The sequence below is a fragment of the Anastrepha ludens genome, chromosome X, assembly GCF_028408465.1.
Source record: "Anastrepha ludens isolate Willacy chromosome X, idAnaLude1.1, whole genome shotgun sequence".
Taxonomy (NCBI): domain Eukaryota; kingdom Metazoa; phylum Arthropoda; class Insecta; order Diptera; family Tephritidae; genus Anastrepha; species Anastrepha ludens.
In genome coordinates, this window is record NC_071503.1 from 10,111,834 (window position 1) to 10,132,243 (window position 20,410).

The window sequence follows — 20,410 nt, forward strand, 5'->3', positions numbered from 1 at the left end:
TGAAAATTGTGTAATGTTATCATAATTAAGTTGCTTGTTAGTCATTTGTAAATATTTATGAACTAGTTGCAATAAAAAAAAAAAAAAAAAATCTGAGAAAATAATATTTTCATGGCCGTTCACCGCGTGCCCCCGAAGAAGTTACTTAAGTTACAAAACATGGTCAAAACATGACCAGTTGAGCAACGGAAAGCTTTCATGTGGAGATCGTCTCCAATTAGTCTTGGCATGAATATGATCGATACATTCATTTCCCTGGACATGTTTTCTGCTTTCTAAGGGGATTTCTGCGAATTCTTTCTTGAACGGACAGAATGGCTGAACTGGTTCGAATCACGCGAGAACAACCACTTCTTTTTCTGTCACTTCAGCCGTTACACTTATGCACTGCAATCACTGCAATGCGATTTTCTTTAACACCGCATTCCATTGCTAACAGAAACATTTTCGGCATAACAAGGAGAGCGACCACCAGCTGTTCTTGTAAATCAAAATAAATTACTGGTGTGGTACGCCATCTATGCGCTATCAAATCTGTAAATATTATCAAACTGCATTATCGACACCAATTGGAATAGGGCTGCCATTTAGATAAAAATGAGTTTACAAAGAACGCCTCCACCAGGCGGTGGAAATACGTCACAAAATCGAGCCACTATTAATGAACTCACCAAAAAATTAGAAAAAAATGGAAGAAATGTGTAAAAACCTTTCAAAAGAAATAATCGAGCTAAAAGCTGAAAATTCGAAACTTAAATCCGTCCAATCAAAGGATTTCCAAACGAGTGATATAGCACACTTCTCAACTGATGAGGAAGAACTTACTCGCGAAACCGACTGGATTTTGAAGAAGAGACCAGCAAAGAAGAGAAAGGCAGAGCCATCTCCGGAACTTTCTAAAGCAAATTATGAAGACCTCTTGCCCTCTAAACCAACTAAAGGAAACACTCGCCCACCACCTATTATGGTATCTGGAGATTGTAATTACCAACAGTTATATACATTAACAAAAACTGAGTCGAAAGAAAATTTTACGATAAAACTCTTGAATAATGGAGTATATAAAGTCAACACCTTTTCAATTAAAGACTATAGAAAATTATCAAAAACTTTTTACACTAAAAATATTTCCTGGTACAGTTTTGAGAACAAACAATCGCGGCCAATTAAAGTCGTAGTTAAAAAACTACACCATTCCTGTGAAGCCAAAGCAATCATAGAAGATTTAAGAAAACAAGGTCTTAATGCACTAAGTGCTCACAATAAACTAAAATGGAAAACCAAGGAGCCTTTAGATATGTTTCTGTTAACATTCGACTCCATGGAAAATGTAAAAAAGATATACGAAATTAAAACTATTTTAAACACAGTTGTCTCGATCGAACCTGTAAAATCATCAAATTTGATACCACAATGCAAACTATGTAAATCCTAAGCATTGACTGCAATAAACTCGAAAAAGAAAAACCAAAATGCTGTAACTGCGGAGAAGCCCATCCAGCCAGTTATAGAGGGTGTATAGTACCAAAAGAACTACAAAAAATGCGCAGTCAAAAAGTTGGACAGGAAAAAAAAAGAACTTTCAGCTCCCTATACAAGGAAATCCAACCAAATTAATGAAGAAAATTCTGAGAAATCAATGGCTTGCAATTATACATTAAAAAAACAGACCCCACAACAACTTACTTACGCACATGTTCTAAAACAAAACACTACTAATACTGCTTGCTCTGAAGATGCACTAGCACAGATACTACAGAAACTAAATGAGCAAATGGATTTCAATAAAGCACTGGAAATACGCTTATCTAAACTTCAGATATTCTTATCAGAATCTAACCATGTCTAAAACCCTAAAAATACTTTTATGGAACTCGAATGGACTACTAAAGCACAAAAATGAGTTGGAGATTGTACTCAATTCGGAAAATGTTGATGTCTGTATGATATCTGAAACGCATTTCACAACACAATCAAACATAAAAATTAAAAACTATGAAACCTATCATGTGATTCATCCAAGCAATTGTGCCCGTGGGGGTAGTGCAATAATAATAAAAAGCTGCATCAAGCACTTCGAAGAAGAAAAAGTTTCTGATGATGAGTTCCAAGTTACAGCAGTAACCATTAATGAAGATCAAAACCCCCTTTCGCTTATCGCACTATACAGCCCCCCAAGATACCAGATCAAATGTGAACAATATTATAAGCTATTAAAAAGATATAAAAATAGATTCGTCATGGGTGGAGACTTTAACGCTAAAAACGTATACTGGGGTTCAAGACTAACTACAACGAAAGGAAGAGAATTACATAAGGCAATGCAACTTGCTGGATGTGATGCGGTCACAACGTGCAAACCAACGTACTGGCCAACTGATTCCAAAAAAATGCCTGACCTAATCGATTTCTTCATAGTTAACAAAATATCTCGAAACTTTCTAGAAATTGAAGATAGTGATTATCTAAACTCGGATCATTCACCAATATTTTTGTCTCTCAGCGAGCATATAATTTTTAAAGAACATATGGACAAATTGAGTAACCGATTCACAGATTGGCATTACTTCAAGAAAATTCTACAAAACTGCAAAAATAATGCAGCACAAATAGTTAAGGAGGAACAATTAGATAGTGAAGTTCAAAATTTTACGTCCAACGTGCAACTTGCCGCATGGAAAAGTACTCCAACTATTAAAAAAACCGCAGTCATTACTCAATACCCAAAGGCCATCAGAGATCTTATTTCACTAAAGAGAAAACTTCGCAGTAAGTGGTATCAAACACGAGCACCAATAGATAAAACTAGGCTAAACAAAATGACCAAAGACCTCAGTCGGAAAATAAAGAAGTTTAAAAATGATGGGTTTTCTCGTAACTTGCATTCATTGTCCAACTATCGTCGTATGGATTACTCTTTATGGAAATGCACAAAGTACCTTAAAAGGCCACAAATGCACTGTCCCCCACTCAAGATAAAAGAAGGAAAATGGGCTAATAACAATTCTCAGAAAGCAGAACTATATGCAGATTATCTAGCTGATATTTTTACACCTCATGAGGCAACATCCGAAAGCCTGTCTACATCCGTGCTCCAAGAGTTTGAAGAAATTCCACGAGTCACGAGCGCCGAACTAAAAAGAGAAATTAAAATCCTAAAAAATAAAAAATTCCCTGGTTTCGATATAATCACTACAGAAATAATCAAGCAGCTTCCCTAAAAGCATCCAAATTCTCACTAGCATAATGAATGCATCTTTTAAGTTTCATTTCGTCCTATTCTCTAGAAACCTGCGGAGGTTATTATGCTCCAAAAACCAGGCAAACCTGGACACGAAGTTTCATCGTATAGACCTATATCACTCCTACCAGTGATCTCAAAGCTGTTTGAAAAGCTGTTGATTAAAAGACTCAATAAAATAATAGAACGAAAAAAAATAATTCCAACACATCAGTTTGGTTTTCGAAGTAAACATTCTACAATCGACCAGGTACACAGGATCACGCACGAAATAGAAAAAGCACTCGAAAATAAAAAAGTATGTTCTGGCGTATTCCTCGATGTGGCAAAGGCATTCGATAAAGTTTGTCACACAGGTTTGCTTTTTAAACTAAAATTAATACTTCCTTAAAATTAATACTAACTTAACCAAACAAATTCTGTACACGTAGTTTTCACAAACACTAAAATACAACATATACCACTATACATAGATGATCAACAAGTCCCATACTCAAACTATGCGAAGTACCTAGGTATGGCACTTGACTGCAAACTTCGATGGAAAGAGCATGTCAAGAAAAAGAGGCAAGAATTGGACATCAAACTCAAAAACATGCAATGGCTCATGGGTAGCATATCAGCTCTCACGATAGAAAACAAGCTGTTAATTTACAAGCAGATACTAAGGCCAGTATGGAGTTATGGTGCGCAGCTATGGGGGTGCGCCAGTCAAAGTACGAAAAACGAAATCCAACACTTCCAAAATAAGGTCCTTAGGTGCATTGTCAAAGCACCATGGTACTGCAGAAGTTCCGACATTGAGTGCGACCTTAAAATAAACTCCGTTAACACTGAAATCGCAAAGATTGCAGTTGCCAACAAAGAAAGACTATTAAACCACATCAATGAAGAAGCACTTAATTTAATTGAAACTAACGGTTTAATACAGGGCTCGACGCACTAAACCTAGCGATCTCATACCTCCATAGAAATGCTTTATCTCATGTAGAGTGAAAATTGTGTAATGTTATCATAATTAAGTTGCTTGTTAGTCATTTGTAAATATTTATGAACTAGTTGCAATAAAAAAAAAAAAAAAAAATCTGAGAAAATAATATTTTCATGGCCGTTCACCGCGTGCCCCCGAAGAAGTTACTTAAGTTACAAAACATGGTCAAAACATGACCAGTTGAGCAACGGAAAGCTTTCATGTGGAGATCGTCTCCAATTAGTCTTGGCATGAATATGATCGATACATTCATTTCCCTGGACATGTTTTCTGCTTTCTAAGGGGATTTCTGCGAATTCTTTCTTGAACGGACAGAATGGCTGAACTGGTTCGAATCACGCGAGAACAACCACTTCTTTTTCTGTCACTTCAGCCGTTACACTTATGCACTGCAATCACTGCAATGCGATTTTCTTTAACACCGCATTCCATTGCTAACAGAAACATTTTCGGCATAACAAGGAGAGCGACCACCAGCTGTTCTTGTAAATCAAAATAAATTACTGGTGTGGTACGCCATCTATGCGCTATCAAATCTGTAAATATTATCAAACTGCATTATCGACACCAATTGGAATAGGGCTGCCATTTAGATAAAAATGAGTTTACAAAGAACGCCTCCACCAGGCGGTGGAAATACGTCACAAAATCGAGCCACTATTAATGAACTCACCAAAAAATTAGAAAAAAATGGAAGAAATGTGTAAAAACCTTTCAAAAGAAATAATCGAGCTAAAAGCTGAAAATTCGAAACTTAAATCCGTCCAATCAAAGGATTTCCAAACGAGTGATATAGCACACTTCTCAACTGATGAGGAAGAACTTACTCGCGAAACCGACTGGATTTTGAAGAAGAGACCAGCAAAGAAGAGAAAGGCAGAGCCATCTCCGGAACTTTCTAAAGCAAATTATGAAGACCTCTTGCCCTCTAAACCAACTAAAGGAAACACTCGCCCACCACCTATTATGGTATCTGGAGATTGTAATTATCAACAGTTATATACATTAACAAAAACTGAGTCGAAAGAAAATTTTACGATAAAACTCTTGAATAATGGAGTATATAAAGTCAACACCTTTTCAATTAAAGACTATAGAAAATTATCAAAAACTTTTTACACTAAAAATATTTCCTGGTACAGTTTTGAGAACAAACAATCGCGGCCAATTAAAGTCGTAGTTAAAAAACTACACCATTCCTGTGAAGCCAAAGCAATCGTAGAAGATTTAAGAAAACAAGGTCTTAATGCACTAAGTGCTCACAATAAACTAAAATGGAAAACCAAGGAGCCTTTAGATATGTTTCTGTTAACATTCGACTCCATGGAAAATGTAAAAAAGATATACGAAATTAAAACTATTTTAAACACAGTTGTCTCGATCGAACCTGTAAAATCATCAAATTTGATACCACAATGCAAACTATGTAAATCCTACGGTCAAAACTATTGTGGTAAACAGCCAAGATGTGTTAAGTGTGCAGAAAAACATAAAAGCATTGACTGCAATAAACTCGAAAAAGAAAAACCAAAATGCTGTAACTGCGGAGAAGCCCATCCAGCCAGTTATAGAGGGTGTATAGTACCAAAAGAACTACAAAAAATGCGCAGTCAAAAAGTTGGACAGGAAAAAAAAAGAACTTTCAGCTCCCTATACAAGGAAATCCAACCAAATTAATGAAGAAAATTCTGAGAAATCAATGGCTTGCAATTATACATTAAAAAAACAGACCCCACAACAACTTACTTACGCACATGTTCTAAAACAAAACACTACTAATACTGCTTGCTCTGGAGATGCACTAGCACAGATACTACAGAAACTAAATGAGCAAATGGATTTCAATAAAGCACTGGAAATACGCTTATCTAAACTTGAGATATTCTTATCCGAATCTAACCATGTCTAAAACCCTAAAAATACTTTTATGGAACTCGAATGGACTACTAAAGCACAAAAATGAGTTGGAGATTGTACTCAATTCGGAAAATGTTGATGTCTGTATGATATCTGAAACGCATTTCACAACGCAATCAAACATAAAAATTAAAAACTATGAAACCTATCATGTGATTCATCCAAGCAATTGTGCCCGTGGGGGTAGTGCAATAATAATAAAAAGCTGCATCAAGCACTTCGAAGAAGAAAAAGTTTCTGATGATGAGTTCCAAGTTACAGCAGTAACCATTAATGAAGATCAAAACCCCCTTTCGCTTATCGCACTATACAGCCCCCCAAGATACCAGATCAAATGTGAACAATATTATAAGCTATTAAAAAGATATAAAAATAGATTCGTCATGGGTGGAGACTTTAACGCTAAAAACGTATACTGGGGTTCAAGACTAACTACAACGAAAGGAAGAGAATTACATAAGGCAATGCAACTTGCTGGATGTGATGCGGTCACAACGTGCAAACCAACGTACTGGCCAACTGATTCCAAAAAAATGCCTGACCTAATCGATTTCTTCATAGTTAACAAAATATCTCGAAAATTTCTAGAAATTGAAGATAGTGATTATCTAAACTCGGATCATTCACCAATATTTTTGTCTCTCAGCGAGCATATAATTTTTAAAGAACATATGGACAAATTGAGTAACCGATTCACAGATTGGCATTACTTCAAGAAAATTCTACAAAACTGCAAAAATAATGCAGCACAAATAGTTAAGGAGGAACAATTAGATAGTGAAGTTCAAAATTTTACGTCCAACGTGCAACTTGCCGCATGGAAAAGTACTCCAACTATTAAAAAAACCGCAGTCATTACTCAATACCCAAAGGCCATCAGAGATCTTATTTCACTAAAGAGAAAACTTCGCAGTAAGTGGTATCAAACACGAGCACCAATAGATAAAACTAGGCTAAACAAAATGACCAAAGACCTCAGTCGGAAAATAAAGAAGTTTAAAAATGATGGGTTTTCTCGTAACTTGCATTCATTGTCCAACTATCGTCGTATGGATTACTCTTTATGGAAATGCACAAAGTACCTTAAAAGGCCACAAATGCACTGTCCCCCACTCAAGATAAATGAAGGAAAATGGGCTAATAACAATTCTCAGAAAGCAGAACTATATGCAGATTATCTAGCTGATATTTTTACACCTCATGAGGCAACATCCGAAAGCCTGTCTACATCCGTGCTCCAAGAGTTTGAAGAAATTCCACGAGTCACGAGCGCCGAACTAAAAAGAGAAATTAAAATCCTAAAAAATAAAAAATTCCCTGGTTTCGATATAATCACTGCAGAAATAATCAAGCAGCTTCCCTAAAAGCATCCAAATTCTCACTAGCATAATGAATGCATCTTTTAAGTTTCATTTCGTTCCTATTCTCTAGAAACCTGCGGAGGTTATTATGCTCCAAAAACCAGGCAAACCTGGACACGAAGTTTCATCGTATAGACCTATATCACTCCTACCAGTGATCTCAAAGCTGTTTGAAAAGCCGTTGATTAAAAGACTCAATAAAATAATAGAACGAAAAAAAATAATTCCAACACATCAGTTTGGTTTTCGAAGTAAACATTCTACAATCGACCAGGTACACAGGATCACGCACGAAATAGAAAAAGCACTCGAAAATAAAAAAGTATGTTCTGGCGTATTCCTCGATGTGGCAAAGGCATTCGATAAAGTTTGTCACACAGGTTTGCTTTTTAAACTAAAATTAATACTTCCTTAAAATTAATACTAACTTAACCAAACAAATTCTGTACACGTAGTTTTCACAAACACTAAAATACAACATATACCACTATACATAGATGATCAACAAGTCCCATACTCAAACTATGCGAAGTACCTAGGTATGGCACTTGACTGCAAACTTCGATGGAAAGAGCATGTCAAGAAAAAGAGGCAAGAATTGGACATCAAACTCAAAAACATGCAATGGCTCATGGGTAGCATATCAGCTCTCACGATAGAAAACAAGCTGTTAATTTACAAGCAGATACTAAGGCCAGTATGGAGTTATGGTGCGCAGCTATGGGGGTGCGCCAGTCAAAGTACGAAAAACGAAATCCAACACTTCCAAAATAAGGTCCTTAGGTGCATTGTCAAAGCACCATGGTACTGCAGAAGTTCCGACATTGAGTGCGACCTTAAAATAAACTCCGTTAACACTGAAATCGCAAAGATTGCAGTTGCCAACAAAGAAAGACTATTAAACCACATCAATGAAGAAGCACTTAATTTAATTGAAACTAACGGTTTAATACAGGGCTCGACGCACTAAACCTAGCGATCTCATACCTCCATAGAAATGCTTTATCTCATGTAGAGTGAAAATTGTGTAATGTTATCATAATTAAGTTGCTTATTAGTCATTTGTAAATATTTATGAACTAGTTGCAATAAAAAAAAAAAAAAAAAATCTGAGAAAATAATATTTTCATGGACGTTCACCGCGTGCCCCCGAAGAAGTTACTTAAGTTACAAAACATGGTCAAAACATGACCAGTTGAGCAACGGAAAGCTTTCATGTGGAGATCGTCTCCAATTAGTCTTGGCATGAATATGATCGATACATTCATTTCCCTGGACATGTTTTCTGCTTTCTAAGGGGATTTCTGCGAATTCTTTCTTGAACGGACAGAATGGCTGAACTGGTTCGAATCACGCGAGAACAACCACTTCTTTTTCTGTCACTTCAGCCGTTACACTTATGCACTGCAATCACTGCAATGCGATTTTCTTTAACACCGCATTCCATTGCTAACAGAAACATTTTCGGCATAACAAGGAGAGCGACCACCAGCTGTTCTTGTAAATCAAAATAAATTACTGGTGTGGTACGCCATCTATGCGCTATCAAATCTGTAAATATTATCAAACTGCATTATCGACACCAATTGGAATAGGGCTGCCATTTAGATAAAAATGAGTTTACAAAGAACGCCTCCACCAGGCGGTGGAAATACGTCACAAAATCGAGCCACTATTAATGAACTCACCAAAAAATTAGAAAAAAATGGAAGAAATGTGTAAAAACCTTTCAAAAGAAATAATCGAGCTAAAAGCTGAAAATTCGAAACTTAAATCCGTCCAATCAAAGGATTTCCAAACGAGTGATATAGCACACTTCTCAACTGATGAGGAAGAACTTACTCGCGAAACCGACTGGATTTTGAAGAAGAGACCAGCAAAGAAGAGAAAGGCAGAGCCATCTCCGGAACTTTCTAAAGCAAATTATGAAGACCTCTTGCCCTCTAAACCAACTAAAGGAAACACTCGCCCACCACCTATTATGGTATCTGGAGATTGTAATTATCAACAGTTATATACATTAACAAAAACTGAGTCGAAAGAAAATTTTACGATAAAACTCTTGAATAATGGAGTATATAAAGTCAACACCTTTTCAATTAAAGACTATAGAAAATTATCAAAAACTTTTTACACTAAAAATATTTCCTGGTACAGTTTTGAGAACAAACAATCGCGGCCAATTAAAGTCGTAGTTAAAAAACTACACCATTCCTGTGAAGCCAAAGCAATCGTAGAAGATTTAAGAAAACAAGGTCTTAATGCACTAAGTGCTCACAATAAACTAAAATGGAAAACCAAGGAGCCTTTAGATATGTTTCTGTTAACATTCGACTCCATGGAAAATGTAAAAAAGATATACGAAATTAAAACTATTTTAAACACAGTTGTCTCGATCGAACCTGTAAAATCATCAAATTTGATACCACAATGCAAACTATGTAAATCCTAAGCATTGACTGCAATAAACTCGAAAAAGAAAAACCAAAATGCTGTAACTGCGGAGAAGCCCATCCAGCCAGTTATAGAGGGTGTATAGTACCAAAAGAACTACAAAAAATGCGCAGTCAAAAAGTTGGACAGGAAAAAAAAAGAACTTTCAGCTCCCTATACAAGGAAATCCAACCAAATTAATGAAGAAAATTCTGAGAAATCAATGGCTTGCAATTATACATTAAAAAAACAGACCCCACAACAACTTACTTACGCACATGTTCTAAAACAAAACACTACTAATACTGCTTGCTCTGAAGATGCACTAGCACAGATACTACAGAAACTAAATGAGCAAATGGATTTCAATAAAGCACTGGAAATACGCTTATCTAAACTTCAGATATTCTTATCAGAATCTAACCATGTCTAAAACCCTAAAAATACTTTTATGGAACTCGAATGGACTACTAAAGCACAAAAATGAGTTGGAGATTGTACTCAATTCGGAAAATGTTGATGTCTGTATGATATCTGAAACGCATTTCACAACGCAATCAAACATAAAAATTAAAAACTATGAAACCTATCATGTGATTCATCCAAGCAATTGTGCCCGTGGGGGTAGTGCAATAATAATAAAAAGCTGCATCAAGCACTTCGAAGAAGAAAAAGTTTCTGATGATGAGTTCCAAGTTACAGCAGTAACCATTAATGAAGATCAAAACCCCCTTTCGCTTATCGCACTATACAGCCCCCCAAGATACCAGATCAAATGTGAACAATATTATAAGCTATTAAAAAGATATAAAAATAGATTCGTCATGGGTGGAGACTTTAACGCTAAAAACGTATACTGGGGTTCAAGACTAACTACAACGAAAGGAAGAGAATTACATAAGGCAATGCAACTTGCTGGATGTGATGCGGTCACAACGTGCAAACCAACGTACTGGCCAACTGATTCCAAAAAAATGCCTGACCTAATCGATTTCTTCATAGTTAACAAAATATCTCGAAACTTTCTAGAAATTGAAGATAGTGATTATCTAAACTCGGATCATTCACCAATATTTTTGTCTCTCAGCGAGCATATAATTTTTAAAGAACATATGGACAAATTGAGTAACCGATTCACAGATTGGCATTACTTCAAGAAAATTCTACAAAACTGCAAAAATAATGCAGCACAAATAGTTAAGGAGGAACAATTAGATAGTGAAGTTCAAAATTTTACGTCCAACGTGCAACTTGCCGCATGGAAAAGTACTCCAACTATTAAAAAAACCGCAGTCATTACTCAATACCCAAAGGCCATCAGAGATCTTATTTCACTAAAGAGAAAACTTCGCAGTAAGTGGTATCAAACACGAGCACCAATAGATAAAACTAGGCTAAACAAAATGACCAAAGACCTCAGTCGGAAAATAAAGAAGTTTAAAAATGATGGGTTTTCTCGTAACTTGCATTCATTGTCCAACTATCGTCGTATGGATTACTCTTTATGGAAATGCACAAAGTACCTTAAAAGGCCACAAATGCACTGTCCCCCACTCAAGATAAAAGAAGGAAAATGGGCTAATAACAATTCTCAGAAAGCAGAACTATATGCAGATTATCTAGCTGATATTTTTACACCTCATGAGGCAACATCCGAAAGCCTGTCTACATCCGTGCTCCAAGAGTTTGAAGAAATTCCACGAGTCACGAGCGCCGAACTAAAAAGAGAAATTAAAATCCTAAAAAATAAAAAATTCCCTGGTTTCGATATAATCACTGCAGAAATAATCAAGCAGCTTCCCTAAAAGCATCCAAATTCTCACTAGCATAATGAATGCATCTTTTAAGTTTCATTTCGTTCCTATTCTCTAGAAACCTGCGGAGGTTATTATGCTCCAAAAACCAGGCAAACCTGGACACGAAGTTTCATCGTATAGACCTATATCACTCCTACCAGTGATCTCAAAGCTGTTTGAAAAGCTGTTGATTAAAAGACTCAATAAAATAATAGAACGAAAAAAAATAATTCCAACACATCAGTTTGGTTTTCGAAGTAAACATTCTACAATCGACCAGGTACACAGGATCACGCACGAAATAGAAAAAGCACTCGAAAATAAAAAAGTATGTTCTGGCGTATTCCTCGATGTGGCAAAGGCATTCGATAAAGTTTGTCACACAGGTTTGCTTTTTAAACTAAAATTAATACTTCCTTAAAATTAATACTAACTTAACCAAACAAATTCTGTACACGTAGTTTTCACAAACACTAAAATACAACATATACCACTATACATAGATGATCAACAAGTCCCATACTCAAACTATGCGAAGTACCTAGGTATGGCACTTGACTGCAAACTTCGATGGAAAGAGCATGTCAAGAAAAAGAGGCAAGAATTGGACATCAAACTCAAAAACATGCAATGGCTCATGGGTAGCATATCAGCTCTCACGATAGAAAACAAGCTGTTAATTTACAAGCAGATACTAAGGCCAGTATGGAGTTATGGTGCGCAGCTATGGGGGTGCGCCAGTCAAAGTACGAAAAACGAAATCCAACACTTCCAAAATAAGGTCCTTAGGTGCATTGTCAAAGCACCATGGTACTGCAGAAGTTCCGACATTGAGTGCGACCTTAAAATAAACTCCGTTAACACTGAAATCGCAAAGATTGCAGTTGCCAACAAAGAAAGACTATTAAACCACATCAATGAAGAAGCACTTAATTTAATTGAAACTAACGGTTTAATACAGGGATCGACGCACTAAACCTAGCGATCTCATACCTCCATAGAAATGCTTTATCTCATGTAGAGTGAAAATTGTGTAATGTTATCATAATTAAGTTGCTTGTTAGTCATTTGTAAATATTTATGAACTAGTTGCAATAAAAAAAAAAAAAAAAATCTGAGAAAATAATATTTTCATGGCCGTTCACCGCGTGCCCCCGAAGAAGTTACTTAAGTTACAAAACATGGTCAAAACATGACCATTCATTTCCCTGGACATGTTTTCTGCTTTCTAAGGGGATTTCTGCGAATTCTTTCTTGAACGGACAGAATGGCTGAACTGGTTCGAATCACGCGAGAACAACCACTTCTTTTTCTGTCACTTCAGCCGTTACACTTATGCACTGCAATCACTGCAATGCGATTTTCTTTAACACCGCATTCCATTGCTAACAGAAACATTTTCGGCATAACAAGGAGAGCGACCACCAGCTGTTCTTGTAAATCAAAATAAATTACTGGTGTGGTACGCCATCTATGCGCTATCAAATCTGTAAATATTATCAAACTGCATTATCGACACCAATTGGAATAGGGCTGCCATTTAGATAAAAATGAGTTTACAAAGAACGCCTCCACCAGGCGGTGGAAATACGTCACAAAATCGAGCCACTATTAATGAACTCACCAAAAAATTAGAAAAAAATGGAAGAAATGTGTAAAAACCTTTCAAAAGAAATAATCGAGCTAAAAGCTGAAAATTCGAAACTTAAATCCGTCCAATCAAAGGATTTCCAAACGAGTGATATAGCACACTTCTCAACTGATGAGGAAGAACTTACTCGCGAAACCGACTGGATTTTGAAGAAGAGACCAGCAAAGAAGAGAAAGGCAGAGCCATCTCCGGAACTTTCTAAAGCAAATTATGAAGACCTCTTGCCCTCTAAACCAACTAAAGGAAACACTCGCCCACCACCTATTATGGTATCTGGAGATTGTAATTATCAACAGTTATATACATTAACAAAAACTGAGTCGAAAGAAAATTTTACGATAAAACTCTTGAATAATGGAGTATATAAAGTCAACACCTTTTCAATTAAAGACTATAGAAAATTATCAAAAACTTTTTACACTAAAAATATTTCCTGGTACAGTTTTGAGAACAAACAATCGCGGCCAATTAAAGTCGTAGTTAAAAAACTACACCATTCCTGTGAAGCCAAAGCAATCGTAGAAGATTTAAGAAAACAAGGTCTTAATGCACTAAGTGCTCACAATAAACTAAAATGGAAAACCAAGGAGCCTTTAGATATGTTTCTGTTAACATTCGACTCCATGGAAAATGTAAAAAAGATATACGAAATTAAAACTATTTTAAACACAGTTGTCTCGATCGAACCTGTAAAATCATCAAATTTGATACCACAATGCAAACTATGTAAATCCTAAGCATTGACTGCAATAAACTCGAAAAAGAAAAACCAAAATGCTGTAACTGCGGAGAAGCCCATCCAGCCAGTTATAGAGGGTGTATAGTACCAAAAGAACTACAAAAAATGCGCAGTCAAAAAGTTGGACAGGAAAAAAAAAGAACTTTCAGCTCCCTATACAAGGAAATCCAACCAAATTAATGAAGAAAATTCTGAGAAATCAATGGCTTGCAATTATACATTAAAAAAACAGACCCCACAACAACTTACTTACGCACATGTTCTAAAACAAAACACTACTAATACTGCTTGCTCTGAAGATGCACTAGCACAGATACTACAGAAACTAAATGAGCAAATGGATTTCAATAAAGCACTGGAAATACGCTTATCTAAACTTCAGATATTCTTATCAGAATCTAACCATGTCTAAAACCCTAAAAATACTTTTATGGAACTCGAATGGACTACTAAAGCACAAAAATGAGTTGGAGATTGTACTCAATTCGGAAAATGTTGATGTCTGTATGATATCTGAAACGCATTTCACAACGCAATCAAACATAAAAATTAAAAACTATGAAACCTATCATGTGATTCATCCAAGCAATTGTGCCCGTGGGGGTAGTGCAATAATAATAAAAAGCTGCATCAAGCACTTCGAAGAAGAAAAAGTTTCTGATGATGAGTTCCAAGTTACAGCAGTAACCATTAATGAAGATCAAAACCCCCTTTCGCTTATCGCACTATACAGCCCCCCAAGATACCAGATCAAATGTGAACAATATTATAAGCTATTAAAAAGATATAAAAATAGATTCGTCATGGGTGGAGACTTTAACGCTAAAAACGTATACTGGGGTTCAAGACTAACTACAACGAAAGGAAGAGAATTACATAAGGCAATGCAACTTGCTGGATGTGATGCGGTCACAACGTGCAAACCAACGTACTGGCCAACTGATTCCAAAAAAATGCCTGACCTAATCGATTTCTTCATAGTTAACAAAATATCTCGAAACTTTCTAGAAATTGAAGATAGTGATTATGTAAACTCGGATCATTCACCAATATTTTTGTCTCTCAGCGAGCATATAATTTTTAAAGAACATATGGACAAATTGAGTAACCGATTCACAGATTGGCATTACTTCAAGAAAATTCTACAAAATTGCAAAAATAATGCAGCACAAATAGTTAAGGAGGAACAATTAGATAGTGAAGTTCAAAATTTTACGTCCAACGTGCAACTTGCCGCATGAAAAAGTACTCCAACTATTAAAAAAACCGCAGTCATTACTCAATGTTACTCACAAACACTAAAATACAACATATACCACTATACATAGATGATCAACAAGTCCCATACTCAAACTATGCGAAGTACCTAGGTATGACAATAATTTCTTCACCGCAAGCCGGTTGCTATTACACAGACGTGATCCGATTTTTACTTGCAGATTATGAGGTGGTAAGCCGGGAAATTCCAGCGAATTTAAAAATTCTGTTGGATAATTGACAACTTCATCTTCATTAGTAACGGAATCAACTGATTTGTAATTCTCCAATTCGCCAGCTATTTTCTCTTGAATCTGAAAATTCATTTCGTTCACATCAACATTTTATGCGGCCAATATAACACGTTCGCTTAACCAAACGTGATTTACGTAATTTTGAGCAATGTTTGGGAAAACCAACTCCATGAGTTCGGTCTTTGATTCACAAAAGTTACAAAAATTGGTAGGGAATGTAATGTATCCAGATGATGTATCAACAGCAATATTACCATTACCAATATCGAGCAGTTGTTTGGAAAACATTTCTCCAGACTGGTCTTCCTGCAATTCGACTCTCATGTTTATGCTCAATTTAAGTGTTTTAATGTATTTCCAAAAAAGGGACGACTTCAAACATGCATTTAGTTCATCAGCTGGCGTTGAGTGTGGAACAACTGGCAATATTTGTCGAAAATCACCTGGCAATAGTATCATTGCACCACCAAACTGGTTTTTGTTATTTCGTAAATCTTGCATTAAGCGATCTAATGCCTCCAAAGATTTTTTGTGTGCCATCGTGCATTCATCCTAAATGATCAATCTTGTTTGCTGCAGCACTTTGGCCATGGCAGAATTCCTCGAAAGGTTGAAAGTTGGAGTTTCATTTATTTGAAGGTTGAACGGCAACTTGAGAGTTGAATGAGCTGTTTGACCGCCTTCCAACAACGTAGCTGCAATACCTGATGAAGCTAGGGCTAGTTCAATTCCATTTTGCGATCGAATCGTGGCAAAAATCAATGATAACAAAAACGTTTTCCCAGCTCCACCAGGAGCATCTAAAAATAATTTCCGCCAATTCCATCGTTCACTACTTTCATGAGCGTATCGTAGGCATATTTTTGTTGTTGATTTAAAAGGGGAACTGTTCTATCAACCATTTCTCGTAATGTTTCGGAATCGTATTGGGCTTCGCGTCCCAATTCTTGATCAAATGAGTTGTGCCTTGGGCGATTGGATGCTATCATTCCTATTTGTGTAAATACTTTGTTGGTAAGCATCAAGTACATGTCCTCAATTAAAATTAATGCTTCATTGTGAATTTCTTCGCTCATTTGTAAATCTGCATTCGATGTTCTAAGACGCATCTGATGCAACATATCTTCCGTCATATGATCTTTGTATTTATGCCATAAATCAGTCGGTGTTGATGGGAAGCATGTAGACAAAATTATAGAAAATAATGTTCGTATTTGTTTAGCATTTGACGAAATCACAGCATCTTCGAGAGTGTGGTCCCAATGAGTGTCGTTCTCTAACAATCCCAAATGTTGACAGGCTTCTCTGTATGTGCCACACAATACACCATTAACTGTTCGCAGATGTTGGAATGATGTTGGACCACGAACATTGACTAACAGTAAACGCAAATAAAAACACTCGTCTTGACTGCGATGGACTGCATAAAGACGGCCTAGTGCATCGGTGGAAAGTACTTGTGGATAACCTGGAACTGGCTGCCCTCGTTTTCGTCGTTGGAATTTTTTTGATGATTGATTCCAGGTATAATATCTTGGCATTTCGGAGTAAAGTAGCGTTCTGGCAAAATCATCATTCTGGCACATTTCAAAGAAGCTGGTTAATGTTGTCGATGGTGGCCTGTCAACTCGTTGTAATACGTTTGCATCTGTAAAATACACCCGTTGACCATTTTCCAAATGTACGGCCAAGTGAACAACAGTAGGGTGTCGTTCATGTATAGAAAACGAAAATATACGCCACATGCCTTCGTTACTACTAACATAGCGGCCCATTTGATATTGAGTGACTTCATCATTTGAATTTTCGGCAGCAACTCCGAAGACAGCCATATCACTACCTTTGTTCACATACTTGCAAATGTATTTGATAGATTTTACGGAATGGCAAAATTCGTCGTTTATGTGTGCTTTATATGCCTTGCAGAGTAATGGCGAAAACGGGACAACCCAACGATTATCAACTTCAATGTCCTGTCGATTTACTTTGACTATTGTTGACTTTCCATTGTCATCAATGGATCGGCGCCGATAAAGTGGATATCCATCATTTCCAGTAATAGTTTCTGCTACTAATTGTCTTGGGTAGCGTTTTGAACATTTTCCTTTAACCATACACGGAGAAATGGGATTTAATATTCCACATGGACCATTTATCATATTTTTTGTAATAACCTCATGTAACAGTGGGTCTTCATTATAATCAGGAATTTCTGCTGATATCACATGATCAATTTCATTCGGTCTTATCCTCTCAACCAGCCAAATGAGGATATGTGCATGTGGTAATCTGCGTTTTTGCCACTCAACTGAGTACATCCAACAGCGCATCTCGCCGAACACGCGATGCTTAACAATAAAATCCATGAGTGATTTTAATTTCATTTTGAACACCCTAGCAGTGATATCGTGGCGATCAACGTGTGATTGGCTAGTAAATAATTCTTGTTGAATTTCTGTCCACTTTGGATTGCATGTGAATATGATAAACAAATCTGGTGTGCCATAATGTCGTAGATAGCACATAGCATCTTGAGCATATTCATGCATATGACGCGGACTTCCGACGTATGTTGCTCGGAGAATAGTTGTTCTGTCAACATTCTGTGCATTTCCATCAGCATTAATGGCATCCCGAAGATGAATGTATTCCTCGGAACGGAGTTTTGCCTGGTTCAACCTGATAAATATCAATCGTTCAGTTTCAACTTTCACATACATATCCACCGAATATTGGTGAAATAGACGCCGACATTTTAAGATGTGATTGTCCTCATTTTCCCGAACCATCAGTCTGTATGAATAATAATTCATTGAACTAACTTTTTTGTTCGTGTTAGCACCTGTAAACAATTTTTTGTGTTAATAATATAAATTTTAAGTTAGTAAACATTTATTTTAATGTAGTAAACATATTTTTAATAATTTACCTGTAACTGGATTTATCATCTTCATTGAAAAATGATAGCCGTCTTCACCTTGCCAAAATAAGATAGGATATTGTAAGGCATCATATGATCGATGTGTTTCAGACACACGCTGAAGCTGATCGTTCCGCCGATGTAAAACAATGTCTCGGTTTTCTAAATTTTCGCCCACGACGACAATAGCCACTTCATCAATTGTTGGCGCATTAAAACGTCCAGCATGTTGTTCTGCAGGCGTCTTATCGGCTCTGATGACAATTTTGTGATTATCTGATGGCATGCGGTCTAATGCAGTTGTGAATAATGCAACTAATTCATTGTGTTGATGGAAAAATGTTTTAAGTTGTTCCATAATGGATCTTTTCACTGAGTTGTTGTGTGCGCAACGCTTATCGACTTCTCTTGCTGAATTGCCCATAAAATATATTTGCAAAAATTTATAGTCTTCACCAGGCACTGGCAATAAGGAACCTGTTTGATGATATATTTGACCCTGAATCTGCAAGAATATAAATATGTATACAGGTAATTGTATAGCAAATTGTACCACCATGTGGCTCGCAAAATACTGCCACAATACGTTACATCATTTCAAATTAAAACTACTTTAAACCTTGACATTAAACAGCCTTCCATGGCAGCTTTAGGTAGTAGGCTTTACCAAGTATTGGAACACCTTGTTCATGCCACTATGAAATACAACATGTTATAAAATGTTGCTGATTAAGTCATTGGATTATAGACTATTATTATGTATTAGACTTATTGTTTACAAAATAAACACATCACTGACTCAACATATTTTGCACCAGCTAAAACTAAAAAAAATGTTTGGCATTACAAGGCGTTTTTCAATAGGTGCGCTTCAACTTTTTTCCGATAGGGAGGACGAACGACGCAATATTTTTTATTTTTCGCTTGTCATTTGTAAACTTCATTAGTATACATTTCATCATGGAACGCTACACACTTGAGCAACGATTGCAAATCGTGCAAATTTTTTATGAAAATAATCGTTCTGTTGCTGCTACTTTAAGAGCATTACGGCCAAAAAATCATCTTCAGTGATGAAGCTCACTTTTGGCTCAATGGCTTTGTCAACAAGCAAAATATGCGTTACTGGGCAGAAAGCAATCCACACGTGATTCATGAGGCAACGTTGCATCCCGAAAAAATCACTGTTTGGTGCGGTTTACATGCCCGCGGCGTAATTGGCCCATATTTTTTCGTTGACGAGAACGATCGCCACGTTACTGTGAATGGAAATCGATACCGCGACATGATAAACGATTATTTTTGGCCGCAATTGAATGGTATGGACTTAGACGACATGTGGTTTCAACAGGACGGGGCCACAAGCCACACAGCACACGCTACAATTGATTTGTTGAAGAGTAAGTTCGATGAGCGCATTATTTCCAGAAATGGACCGGTCGAATGGCCGCCGCGCTCGTGTGATTTGACGCCTCTAGACTATTTTCTTTGGGGTTATGTGAAGTCATTGGTCTACAGCAACAAGTCGGCGACGATTTGTGAGCTCAGAGCCAATATTGAACGCGAAATTGCTGGAATTTCGGCCGATTTATGCAAAAGAGTGGTCGAAAATTGGGTTCAACGATTGGACTTCGTAAAACGTGCACGCGGTGGTCATGCAAAAGAAATCGAATTTCATACTTAAATGTATATGTTCAAACTCGATAATAAAAACAAATTAGTTAAAAAAGTCAAACCGTTTGTGTTTTATTCAAAAAAAAAGTTGAAGCGCTCTTACTGAAAAACGCTTTACTTACTTACTTTGAAAGTATGCATAAAATTGTCTCGAATAACTTTTGTTGCCCCAAATG

At 36.6% G+C, this 20,410-nt stretch overlaps 1 protein-coding gene across 1 annotated transcript; it reads right to left on the reverse strand.

Moving 5' to 3' along the window:
- Positions 1-16,440: 16,440 nt before the first annotated feature.
- On the reverse strand, positions 16,441-19,119 carry LOC128869734 (uncharacterized). Its single transcript, XM_054112338.1, has 3 exons — positions 19,114-19,119; positions 18,570-19,065; positions 16,441-18,482 (listed from the first exon to the last, which is right to left on the reverse strand). Exons 1-3 carry the CDS (start codon positions 19,117-19,119, stop codon positions 16,441-16,443), a joined length of 2,544 nt encoding a protein of 847 aa, XP_053968313.1.
- Positions 19,120-20,410: the final 1,291 nt, after the last annotated feature.

Excerpts from the sequence above, each read along its gene's own strand:
- LOC128869734 (XM_054112338.1), bottom strand. Across the intron at positions 18,483-18,569 it reads GATGATAAATCCAGTTACAG|GTGCTAACACGAACAAAAAA; the intron begins GTAAATTATTAA and ends AATTGTTTACAG.